The sequence below is a fragment of the Drosophila sechellia genome, chromosome 3L (assembly GCF_004382195.2).
Source record: "Drosophila sechellia strain sech25 chromosome 3L, ASM438219v1, whole genome shotgun sequence".
NCBI lineage: Eukaryota > Metazoa > Arthropoda > Insecta > Diptera > Drosophilidae > Drosophila > Drosophila sechellia.
Genome location: NC_045951.1, coordinates 650,247 through 661,701, shown reverse-complemented (window position 1 = coordinate 661,701; position 11,455 = coordinate 650,247). Strand labels below are relative to the sequence as shown.

The 11,455-nt window shown below is 48.2% G+C and overlaps 2 protein-coding genes and 1 long non-coding RNA gene across 3 annotated transcripts; 2 read left to right on the top strand and 1 right to left on the bottom strand.

The window, feature by feature from the left end:
- The first annotated feature begins 1,158 nt into the window (after nt 1-1,158).
- On the top strand, nt 1,159-2,346 carry LOC116801167. The gene is made up of 2 exons (XR_004361802.1): nt 1,159-1,746; nt 1,805-2,346. It is a non-coding gene; the product is annotated as an uncharacterized LOC116801167 (long non-coding RNA).
- A 162-nt stretch (nt 2,347-2,508) lies between these two features.
- On the top strand, nt 2,509-8,880 carry LOC6610193 (protein snail homolog Sna). The gene is made up of 4 exons (XM_002034765.2): nt 2,509-2,799; nt 6,274-6,722; nt 6,784-7,261; nt 7,333-8,880. The coding sequence occupies exons 2-4, from the start codon at nt 6,298-6,300 to the stop codon at nt 7,756-7,758; spliced, it is 1,329 nt and encodes a 442-aa protein (XP_002034801.1). The 5' UTR covers nt 2,509-2,799; nt 6,274-6,297; the 3' UTR covers nt 7,759-8,880.
- A 5-nt stretch (nt 8,881-8,885) lies between these two features.
- Nucleotides 8,886-10,273, bottom strand: LOC6610192 (probable protein phosphatase 2C T23F11.1). The gene has a single exon (XM_002034764.2). It carries the CDS (start codon nt 10,131-10,133, stop codon nt 9,072-9,074), a length of 1,062 nt encoding a protein of 353 aa, XP_002034800.1. The 5' UTR covers nt 10,134-10,273; the 3' UTR covers nt 8,886-9,071.
- Between the last annotated feature and the right edge of the window lie 1,182 nt (nt 10,274-11,455).

Below are 11,455 nucleotides of genomic sequence, written 5' to 3'. Positions count from 1 at the left end.
TGCGGATTCAATTCAGACGAGGTGGTGGCCACATGCCCAGTACGTACACAAGTGCACCACCACATAGCCCTCTGCCGTTTACCTACGCAGAGAACGAGATCCCAACCACCCGATCTTGGCGGCAGCAGTTAAAAATAAAGATCCAGGGGCACTTAATAAGCGGTCATGCACTGAGGGGAATCGGATGCTTGATGCTCGAAAACACGCAAATAACTAGGAAAGGTCAAGTTCAGGCTATACTATACTATAAACATCAAGTTTAGATTATTGTCTCATTTCCCATCACTAGTTTACCGAGTATTCTCTCAGTGTGGAGTTGTTGAAGGAGTTGCAGTATGGAAGATTGGACCCCGCAATTGCGCAGCAAGTGAGAAAAGCGTACCGATCCCCGACGGTCTGGGATCTGAAGGGGCTTTCAGGGTTGGGGGAGCGAGACTGAAACCAGGACGAAAATAGATTTATGGCCGCCAGTCGCGACGTCTTCGCCGGTTTTCCAGAATCGCACGCTCCGGGTGAGGGCATGGTGTATGGGTATGCTAGGGGTGTACTATGAACCGGGCTGATCCACAGCGATTTGCTGGGCCGCCAGTTGGGGACACTTCCTTTGTGGGACTTCCTTTCTTGTCTTATTAATTGCCGTGATTAAAGTCGACGCAAGATGTCTTTAGCACATGTCACGTTGGCAGAAGAAGGCCTTTCCCGGGTCCAAAGCTCCGCCGTGACGGTGATGCATGGCTATGGCCTAGCCTGACCTTACCACTCAAATTGCATTTCCATGTTGGCGCCAGACAAAGCCCACCCCTTCGCTCCCTTCCTCCCCTTCCTCCTTGCTTTTCCATTCGCCACCAAACGATTTCCTTTGTCTTCGGCGCGTGGGCAGCAAGTTGTAGAGTGTGAAAATGCCGCAAGAAGTGCGAAAAGTGCGATCGGGAAATGTACTCGCGGACAGGGAGCCACTAAACACATTAGTTGGTCACAAGGGGTGGCCTTATAAATAAACCCATTACAATCCCCGCCCAACTGTAAAGATCTTTTGTGAAACATCAAAATCCAATTCGAACCAGAATCAGAAACAGAATCAGCCGACCGCCGCTCGGCATAAATCATATCGAATATATAGAAAATACGTTAGCACCCAATACATCTGAAGACCCCAACCGAAAAAACACATCCAAAGGGGCGACATTAAGTTCATTACGCCTGAAAAGTCGAAAATGAAAAGTGGAGGAAACGAGAGAAAACGACAACACCTGCGAGAAATCCGTTGGATTTCTAAGGCCAAAGGAGGTGGGGAATTCGCAGAGTGCACACTTTTGGGGGCGGATTGGAATGGGGTGGGGAGGTTCAGGTGAGCGAGTCTATTTTGGATGCCCGCAACAAGTACGCAGGCGAGGAAAATGCCAAATTGCATACGACTGCGTCACTCTTCGCGAAGAGCACCCATCCCCATCCCCAATCCCCATCAGCCATCAGCAGGAGAAGAATCCGAGCAGCGAGAAGAGCGGGAGAAGACGGGTAGCCGGCTCGGCTACCGAAGAAACTGCCCAACCACGAAGCGAGAGCAGTGCCTCTCTCTTTCTAGGCAAATCAGCATGGGGCAGGCGAAAACACACTGACACATGGGGCAAATTCCCACAGTCGAAGTCACCGAAATAGCACTACGGATGTAGCTATCAGTCTATCGAAGTGATAATCTCCTCGACATACAAAATTCAAACAGATTACAGATTGATTCTGCAAGGGGAAGTAAGCATATAATATATATAACATTTGTCTTAACATACGGGACTCCATCCTTATATAGCTGAAGTAGTTAATTTCATCAGTTTACAACAAACACCACAACTACAAATAAAAGAGTCTTATTACGACAACCCTGTCTGTTCCTCAGCGAGTGTGTAAGGTTTTTGACACTGACTGCGGATCGTTAGAAGAATTCTGCGCAGTGGTCCTGCCAGCAGGAGCGCCTCGTCACCTCGGGCACAGTTTTCCCTTTCGGAAAATGCAATGGAAAGCCAGGACAGCGGGGGCTGCGCGGAGAGGGGTAGCACAATGAAAACATTATTTTTATTTTTAAACCGCGCACACTTGTTCCGTCGCTGTTGCGTCGTGGTTCGTTCTCGAAGTCATGTTCGATCCGATGCCTATCCGTACCGTTCCGATCCGATCCTCGGCATGAGCGACCAACAGCTGCTGGCTCTGCGTCAGCTTCGTCACCTCCTCGACGTGGATGCGGATGTACACAGAGCGAAACGGGGGGTACCATGCCAAATATAAAACAGAATGGAAATAGCTAAATCACCTAACAAGATACCGCAATAAAACAATACACTTGTGCATAACCCAGAAGTATTATTAGTATTATTTCTCAGTGTACGAAAATGTACGAGGGGATGGGAGACCGAGACCGCGAGGTGGACGCCGCCGGAGGCAGAAGAATCGCCTCGGCAGCAGCGGCCGCAAGATGTAAAAACTGTAAGTGGTCTGGCGAAGAACGCTCAGTTCTTCCTGGGATCTCGCTGCGTTCGCTCGCCTTCACGGATGCGCAATCCGTCCGTACGACTAATAAATCGGTTTGACACTTATCGAGATTCAGTGCGATCCCCAAAATCAGCATCGCCCAGCACCCATCACCCGTTGCCATCGCGGACTCTTGGCGGGTGATGAGATTCGTGGAACTTGCGCTCCGTGTGTGATAAAACATTGACTTCCCATCGGCAACTGAATCATCCGTCTATATTCGAGGCACAGCGACGACGGGAGTGGATTGTTTTCCGTCCACTATTCGAACTGCGTGGGGTGAGTTGGCGAAATGTGAACGAGGGGAAGGTGGGGGAAAGTGAACTTCGCTCTTCAAATTTGCACCTTTACCGCCTTTCGATTACACAATAGAACACACACCTCGCTCGTGCATAACTATCTGCCCAGGAACCGAAACAAGATCGAAAAGCTGCTTGGCAAATTGGGCCAACAGATTCGCGTGACTGCAAATGAGCGGCGTTTTCCGATCCCCATTGCGGACCCCCCAAGCCCCCTTCCAACCAACGGACAGAACGGGCCGCACTTGTTAAATTAATATTATTATTTCTTTTGATATTTTGACATTTACGTGAGCAATGTTTGCATTGGCAATGAGCTTCTGCGAACGGGAAATAGTGACCGGGACGTACGAGTATAGTATAGTTGGTATCTTTCCGCATGGCTATATGCATGGGTATGGGTGTGACCATTGTCCCGCGGTGGTAGATGCGTAGATCCTCCGTCCAATTTAGGCGCATAAAGCGGATAAACAACAGATCAGGTACATATATACATATATGAACCTGATTAATGCGGCGGTTTGGGGATAATTAACCGCCGTGATTTACAGGTGAAGCCCGCTCCTTTGTGTCCTTTCCCGTCCAAATGTTTATGCCGCGGGTCCGTAAACAAACCGCCGGCAACGGGAACTGCAATTGAGGCAACGATTGATGAGGGCCTGCGATCTGGGGTAAACAAAAACTGATGCCCAAATCCGACATTTCCTCCGAGGCGCAGTGGGGGTGGTGTGGCTACTGTGTGGCATACACGATGTCTGTCCGTGATGCATGGCATTGACTCTGGACTGGGAAGCAGCCAGAGGTTGAGGCTGGCGCTCTGGATTTTTGTTTATTGTGCACTCGCGTTTTGCCTGAACTAAAATGTAAACTATGCTGGGATCACTGCCCCTTCCCCCTGTCCCTGCCGCTTGGGATCAGGCATCAGGTATTTATAGACGCACGGCAGCGAGGGGAAGACGCATGTTAAGGCCACCGAAGCCACCTCCGTTGGCCATCGCCATTCTCTTGGCCTATGTGTACATTAACAGGACTTTGAACTCTTCCCCGGTCCAGCAATACGGACATGGTCTACTCGGGCGGGCTGTACGGCCGGAGATCGGAAATGGGAGATGGGAGATCGGAGGGCGGAGACCACGCAATTTGCGCAGATCTGCGGCGGCATGGAAAGGAAAAAGGCAGGCGGAGAGTAAAATATTTCACCCGGTCCGTGGGCCATTGTTCGGTGCACATGGAACGACCAAGATGCGGATAGGGGAGCAGAAATGAGTCATCCAACTGGGGGGACTCTAAGCTGCTTAAGTACACTGTGGGAAAACTGTTGCTCAATATATATATAAATATATATAAATAATTTCAAACAAATTCAGGGAATACATATGTGAGTCACTATGGAAAACCCCAAATAGGTATATGTATTTCAACTATATCTGTTCTGCTCCCCCGATCGACTAACTCCCCGTTTAGGAAATTCCCCACATTTTCCATTAGACTCCGAGGCAAATGTACATCGTCGATCCCTACCCACCTTCTTCCTGTCGTCTGCGATTACCGATCTGCAATCGCACGGGGCCGCGGAATAATTAATTAACGACCTGTCAGAGAAACATGCGACATTTCGTATGCCCCAAGCGACTCTGACATCGGAAATATGGCACAGACATATTTCATTTGGTGGTGTAGGGGGTGTAGGGGGGCTGTGGCTCTTTGGGATCCATAGAGGAGGTTCGCCGATCACTTGTCAGCTGTTTTCCCCGGCGAATTCTCAGACGCATATTGTTCTTCAGAGACTCGAGCATTTCGTGTTCGATGGAAATCGGGTATTGAAAATGACGCGATTAGGTGGAAAATGGCATAGCTATATTTAAATGTAAATAAAATACGGCAACCACCTGGGAACAGGGCCTCAGGTGGTGGGGCCCATAAATAAATGGGCCGCAAATTGCCAAGACACAAATTATGGACGTCTGGCGGCTTTCGCTCACACCCACTCAAAAGGGGAAGAGGCGCGAAGGTATTTCCTTCCATGGAAAACCACCTTCGCACACCTCCGGCCACCTTGGCAGCGATTATTCCGCTTAATTGCCGCAGAAACATTTTGATGTACTGCTCCCCGAGGAGAAGCCGATGGGAATTGGCAGCTAAACGGGCGCAACAGGTTGCCGAATCCGTTGGCGGGGGCGGATGGCAGCTGTTTAGCTAGGTTGATTCGGGCGGGGGGCATTTTCCCCCGCATTTTCCTCGATACCGAAAAAGAAAAACACATCACGCGGCTGGCCTCAGGCGAAATACAGAGAGTGTTAGAGAAACAAACAAAACCGAAAGCTAGAGCATTTTCAAAACCAAAACACCGCAGAGTATTGCACATGACCTCCTCAAGAGTGGAAGAAGAACAGCACCGTTCCATCGATTCCTCCAAATTTCTCAATGGGTTCGATTATTCAGAAAATCTTTTGGGGGCAGAAAAATAAAGGCGAAAACTTTCACATGATAAACAAACGATTGAGTGGGAGGGGGTGTATACATAAACTTATAAATATATGCATAAATGGCGCCGCTCTGAAAGAAATACAATAATATTTTGCAGAGCATTACAAAATTATGGCATTAATATTTAAGGACTAGCTTCTTTGTTAGCATCCCGGTGGGGTATGGTACAGTGAACTCCAACATACAGTGGACCGAAGCCCACCTGACTTTCGGATGCGCCAATTACGGGCGAGATTAATCAATGCCAAAAGAACATGTACAAATTAAGCGCACTCATTTCGACATAAATTTATTTGACCACGCAAAGAGGCGAGGATGGCGAGCACCGGCACAAAATCGGCACCACCGAGCCGCAAAACAGCCAACAAGTGCCAGAATCAGAATGCAATATGCAATATGCAACATGCGGTATGCGGTATGCAATGACGTTAATCATACGCCCCGTGGGCTCTGCTAACCCTCAATGTGCGATAATTCCTATTCGGCAATGATGATGATGCAGACGACTTTGGCTCACATCTCAGACTCTGAGTGTGGCCTCTCGACTCTGTCCTTAATTATAAATTGATGCATTTTCAAATAAACAAACAAGAATTATGGCGTAAGCACAAGGAGGGAAAGATCTATGATAGGTGGGATGATAGATGGCGGCGATCGCACCATGGATGTGCGATCCGCTGGGGGTTTCTTATGCCGAATAATTCGATTATTGGTCTATTCTTAGTGCACTTTCACAAGCTATAATGAACCACTAATTAGAAGAATGTGAGTTTAATTAATGAGCATATCGCTGATATGAGTCTTGTACACCATCATCCGGAAAAGGTGAAGACTTTCAACTCAGCACTGACTAGTAGTGGCTGATATGTATTAGCTAGGTAATGACGCATCACGTGCGCATTTAGCAGGAAATATTTCGGGTCTAGTCATGCTGTTTTCATCATAGAAAATCCCCGATGCTTTGCAGGCATTTCACCAGCTCTTCAACACGATGACGAAGGACCAGCAGGCGACACCCATTCCAGAGGAGCTGTACAATCTCACCCAGCTGGCCGAGGTTACTCTGTCAGTTGGTCCTCTGGTCACAGACGAGGTGAAACCACTGCCACTGTACGCCTCCTCGGACGACGACTCCAACTACTACAGCCACAAGGTCTTCGACCGCAGGAAACTGCGTCGATGCACAATCTCCGACTCGAATTCCTGCGCCAGCAGCAGTTCCAGTTCCACCTCCAGCCGTCAATCTTCGGAGGACCACCTGGGACTCCAGGGGCACTCATCGGTGCACCACCATCATGGGGAGCAGGGCGAGATCCTCAACAGCACTTCGCTGCTGGAGGACGAGCACATCTGTCCCGAGTGCGGAAAGAAGTACTCCACATCCTCCAACCTAGCACGTCATAGACAAACGCACAGGTGAGCTAAGCTTTTTTAAAATTTTCATGATGAAGAATTGCTGATTCTATGTTTTATGAAGGTCAATCATGGACAAGAAAGCGCGTCACTGTCCCTATTGCGAGAAGGTGTACGTTTCGATGCCCGCCTACTCGATGCATGTGCGCACCCACAATCAGGGATGCGAGTGCCAGTTCTGCGGCAAGCGCTTCTCGAGGCCCTGGCTCCTCCAGGGCCACATCCGCACCCACACCGGAGAAAAGCCCTTCAAGTGCGGCGTCTGCGAGAAGGCGTTCGCCGACAAGAGCAACCTGCGCGCCCACATCCAGACCCACTCGAACACCAAGCCACACACATGTGCGCGATGCGGCAAGGCCTTCGCTCTCAAGTCCTACCTGTACAAGCACGAGGAGTCATCCTGCATGAAAAACCGAGGAGGCGTCCCGGGATCGACAGCAGCATCCGGCAACCGACCTCCCTCGTCGCCCAAAAGGCAACAGTCGGAGGTGACAGGCGGCTCCATCTCGGCATTGGCTCCTGCATCACCTGCCGCCGCAGTGGTAAGTTCCTCAAATCAATATGACTTCTCCTCACTTGATCTTTAACCTTCTTATTTACGGTTTTCTTTCAGTGTGCTGCCTCCGATTCAGCCAAGTCCACGCTGGCCAACAAGCTGTTGCAGAAGGAAAAGGATCGCAGGCAGGCGGCCTTGGCCTTCCAGGGCTTTCCGGCTGGGCCAGAAGTGACGGCTTACAGCCACGCATCTTCGGCCCAGGAGGAATATGAGAAGTTCAAGCGGATCAACGTGATCCAGCCGAAGGTGCTGCCGCATAGGGTACCCAGCCTGTACCAGGACCTGCTCCCCAATCACCACGTGCCACTGGCCCTGCCCTTGCCCATGCCGTATCACTTCCAGGGCCAGGCCACGTCCACGGGCCAATCGGACCCCGCCTCCGTGCAGGAACAGCCCGTTGACTTTTCGCCCAAGAACAACTTCACGCACTCGGCCAAGACGAGTCCCTTCGAGCTGACCGGGAATTACGCCATGGTGGCATAGGATCTTCCCAGCCAGGACACCACGCAAAAGACACCGGAGAGAGCAAAGCAGAGCACTACCCCAAGGCCATTCGAGGAGACCGTTACTGAAATGCCACTTAATCCAAGTCCTTTCACAGCCCACCAGCCCAAATCCAGGACATTTTCTTACTGTAGTCAACGAATATGTGATAATAATGCAAAAGAGCTAAAGTACCATTAGAGAGTAGATGATTCCAGAGCGACGAGGAGCACGCACAGCTCGTCGAACAGAAGAGTTCCCTCTTCTAGGAAAACTCCAAGGACGGCGAGGTCATACACAGTAGATATAGAGAGACAAGGTTGGATCGATTCCCGATTGATCGTTTGATCTTCACTTAGTTGTAATAAGAGACTTCTTAGAGACTTGCCAAGAACAGCGACAAAAAACCAATGTAACCAGTATTTTTTTATAGCACATACGATTACCGATCGATCGGAGAGCGAGAGATATAGCATCCCAGCATCCCAGACGATCGAACTCCGCAGCCAAGCTACAAACTTTACACATAGTCATCTAGCTTTATGATTTTACAAGAACTAGGCATATCCAAAGATATCCACCCACTTACTAACCCCATTAATCACTTCGCATTAAGGCATTGAGCGGCTTCCTGCTTCCGGCACGGAAGTCGTTCCAAAACGAGAGAATTTCTAGTCTTTACATTTAAATACAGCGCACATTGGGCGAGACCAGGGGCATTTCCCCGATCTCAACCCCTTTGTGCGTGGCGTTACTTTAAGCACTTTACGGCCGCATGTGGTGCAATAATTGACTTTACCATATTGCAATCTGTATATTTCTACTAGCACGATTCGGAGCAATCGGCCATCGTATTGTAGCCTTACCATCTAGTATCGATCGATAGATCGATACCCACTCCATTTCGATTCGATTCGACTCGATTCACTCCGATTCGATCTACAGCTAATCGCACCAAAGATACTTCGATTTAGATGCGCACGCATACTACCTTTATGTACTCGTACTTACCATATACACCAAAATATATATACACGTATACGTAGCTCTAAAATGTACTATAGATTTGCACATTAACTCGAATTAAACGAGAGATCCACTGATCCCCGAGAAAATACAAAACGAACTGTTTTCCTTTCCCTGCTGGGTGGGGGAAAGTGTAGCCTATTTATTGTGTTATATTTGTACTGCCGGGAAACGAGATGTGTTGACCGATAATTTTGAAGTGCCAACAGCGTCTGGATCGCCAATCAAAGTACAAATGTAGGAGCAAACAAATCCAGTAACGAAAAAGGTAAATGCTAAAACAAAAGTTAAAGATTAGGCTCCGGAGTATCGTTTTCGCGAAGTCCGAAGCCCAGGCCCAACCGAGAAGTCGACGACCCAGAAGATCCCTGAGAATAGGGAGTTACGACCTTCATCACCGGCTGATTCTGGATGTCGCCAACGGTTTCAACGGGGGTCTTTCGCTTGCCTCCGCAGCGCACCGCCAGATCCTCGTAGCTCTTGTTGTGCAGCAGGCACACCAGGATGACGGTCATGTTGTCGCCGCCCACATTGCCCGACTGGCCATCCGGAGACAAGCAGCTGTTCATCAGTTCCTCGCAAATGAGTTCCGGCTCCATGCCATCGGCTATGCGCTTGCGCACGAACTGGCAGACTTCGAAGTTGCTCATCACATCCCAGATCCCGTCGCAGGCCAGTAGGACGAACTCCAAGTCTTCGGTGATGTCACGCACCTCTACGTCGGGATAGGCCGTCACCATCTGCTCTTCTGGAGTCTTTAGTAAGTTCTTCTTGTAGATAAAATCCCCGAGCGCGCGGGAAAGGGCCAGATTTCCATTGACCCGATTAAACTCCACCCAACCACCGCTGGCCATGATCCGTTTGGCCTCCCCCACGTCATTCGGCTTGTGGTCCACGGACAAGGCGTGAACCACTCCAGAAATGCAGGCAATGGCCCGCGAATCGCCCGCATTGGCACAGTACAGGCGCCGCTCCCTAATGAGCACCACAATGGCAGTACAGCCGGCCGTTTGCTCATCGGCGGAGCCATTGTGCAGCATCTCCCGATCGAAGTCGAGGAAGGCCTTCTTCAAGGCCACCTCCACGCTATTGTCCCGGTACTCCGGCCGCTTCGTAATGAACTTGTGCAAATGCTTGCCAGCGTACTTGGCCACTGAGGCTCCACCGTGTCCGTCGTAAACGGCGAAGAAGGCCGCCTGCGGGTCGTCCGGCAAGGAAAGAATGTGGGTGTGGGCGTCCTCCATATCCACACGCCATCCTTGCATGCACGATGAGCCCACGCGGTAGCTTGCATTAGCACAGCAAGCGGTGTCCTTGGTGGTCACTGGTTCCGACAGCGTCTGTCCCATTGTGGGCTATGGTCCTTCCACAGGTACGCCTTTTATATACTGTAGAAAAATAGTATATTCAGTCTCTGATAGCCCAAATGGGTTTTTGGAATTTAGACGACTGACTCGATAGCCTACTTCGGCTTGATTATCGAAATGATTAGGATTGCCATGCAACTTGGATTACTAACATAAATCCGCCAAACGTTTCCCACTAAATAATAAGAGAAAGGATTTTCTTTATGTTCTTGATAATTTTGGTTTTGTATTTGTTATTTGTTGTCGTTTTTTGTTTCTCTTTATTTTTTCCTTGTATTTTTTTTATAATTTGGTTTACTTTGTTAGTGTTTGTTTTCATATACACAAATACATTTAAGTATATATTGATACACGCATATTGCGCACATTAAATCTTGTTCGTTTCATATATAGACATTTATTTTTAATTGGTTGTTGTGGCTGTAGATTACTACACGTGTATCCTTTTAGGCATATGTACGAGAGTATGTAATTACCATAATTTATATGCATCTGTATCTTTGTGTAGGTGTATCTGCATCTGATTCGGCATCTGTATCTGCACTTCGCTTCGTGTGAGTTTCAAGTTTCTTAATTAATCCGTTTTGTATATATTCTCTTTAAAGTGTAAAGACACTAAATTTCACAATGTTCGATTTCTTTCCCTCCATGGGCTACAGAGGGACTTTCCCACTCCCCAAAATTTCCGAAGATGGGATTGGGAGGGGTATTCCAAGCCAGAACTAGCCGAAAATCATTTGGGGAACTAAAGTTAATTTGTCGTGTGGCGTATGTTTGTGTCTGAGTATGTAAATAAGTTACGAAAATCTTCGGGCTTAATTATATCGTGTATGTATATAATTCTATATCGATATAGTCGTATTATAAAATCTCTAAACAGCCATAAAAGTCAAAAGTTCTTATTCATATCTATTAATTATCTAGACGCGTTTACACTGCCACTAAGTTGACGTAACTTGAGTTAATCTTTATCATTACCGTTATAGTAATCTGTACTTCTTGTATTTTTGCTTAATTGCCGCCTAACTCTTCTGAAATCGGAACTCGATTGTTATAGGTATTATCTGTTGGTTAGGGAGGGAACTCTATACATAAATACAAACGTTGCGGCTCATTGTTTGGTTTAGTTTGATTGGTTTTGTGCTTGCTTTGGTTTGGTCTCGAGACTTTTAATTTAATTCATTCACTATGGCTACGATTAATTGTATTTGATAAATTAGCTGGCCTCCTAATATCTTAGGGGCCCTCAAAAAGGTACGCATATCAGAATAAGACAGAGAGATACACTTGTTACTTCGCGTGTA

Bases quoted from the DNA above. Each gene is read 5' to 3' on its own strand.
- LOC6610193 (XM_002034765.2), top strand. From the start codon at position 6,298: ATGACGAAGGACCAGCAGGCGACACCCATTCCAGAGGAGCTGTACAAT. The intron at 6,723-6,783 runs GTGAGCTAAGCT...TGTTTTATGAAG, and splicing joins CGTCATAGACAAACGCACAG to GTCAATCATGGACAAGAAAG. The intron at 7,262-7,332 runs GTAAGTTCCTCA...GTTTTCTTTCAG, and splicing joins CATCACCTGCCGCCGCAGTG to TGTGCTGCCTCCGATTCAGC.
- LOC6610192 (XM_002034764.2), bottom strand. From the start codon at position 10,133: ATGGGACAGACGCTGTCGGAACCAGTGACCACCAAGGACACCGCTTGC.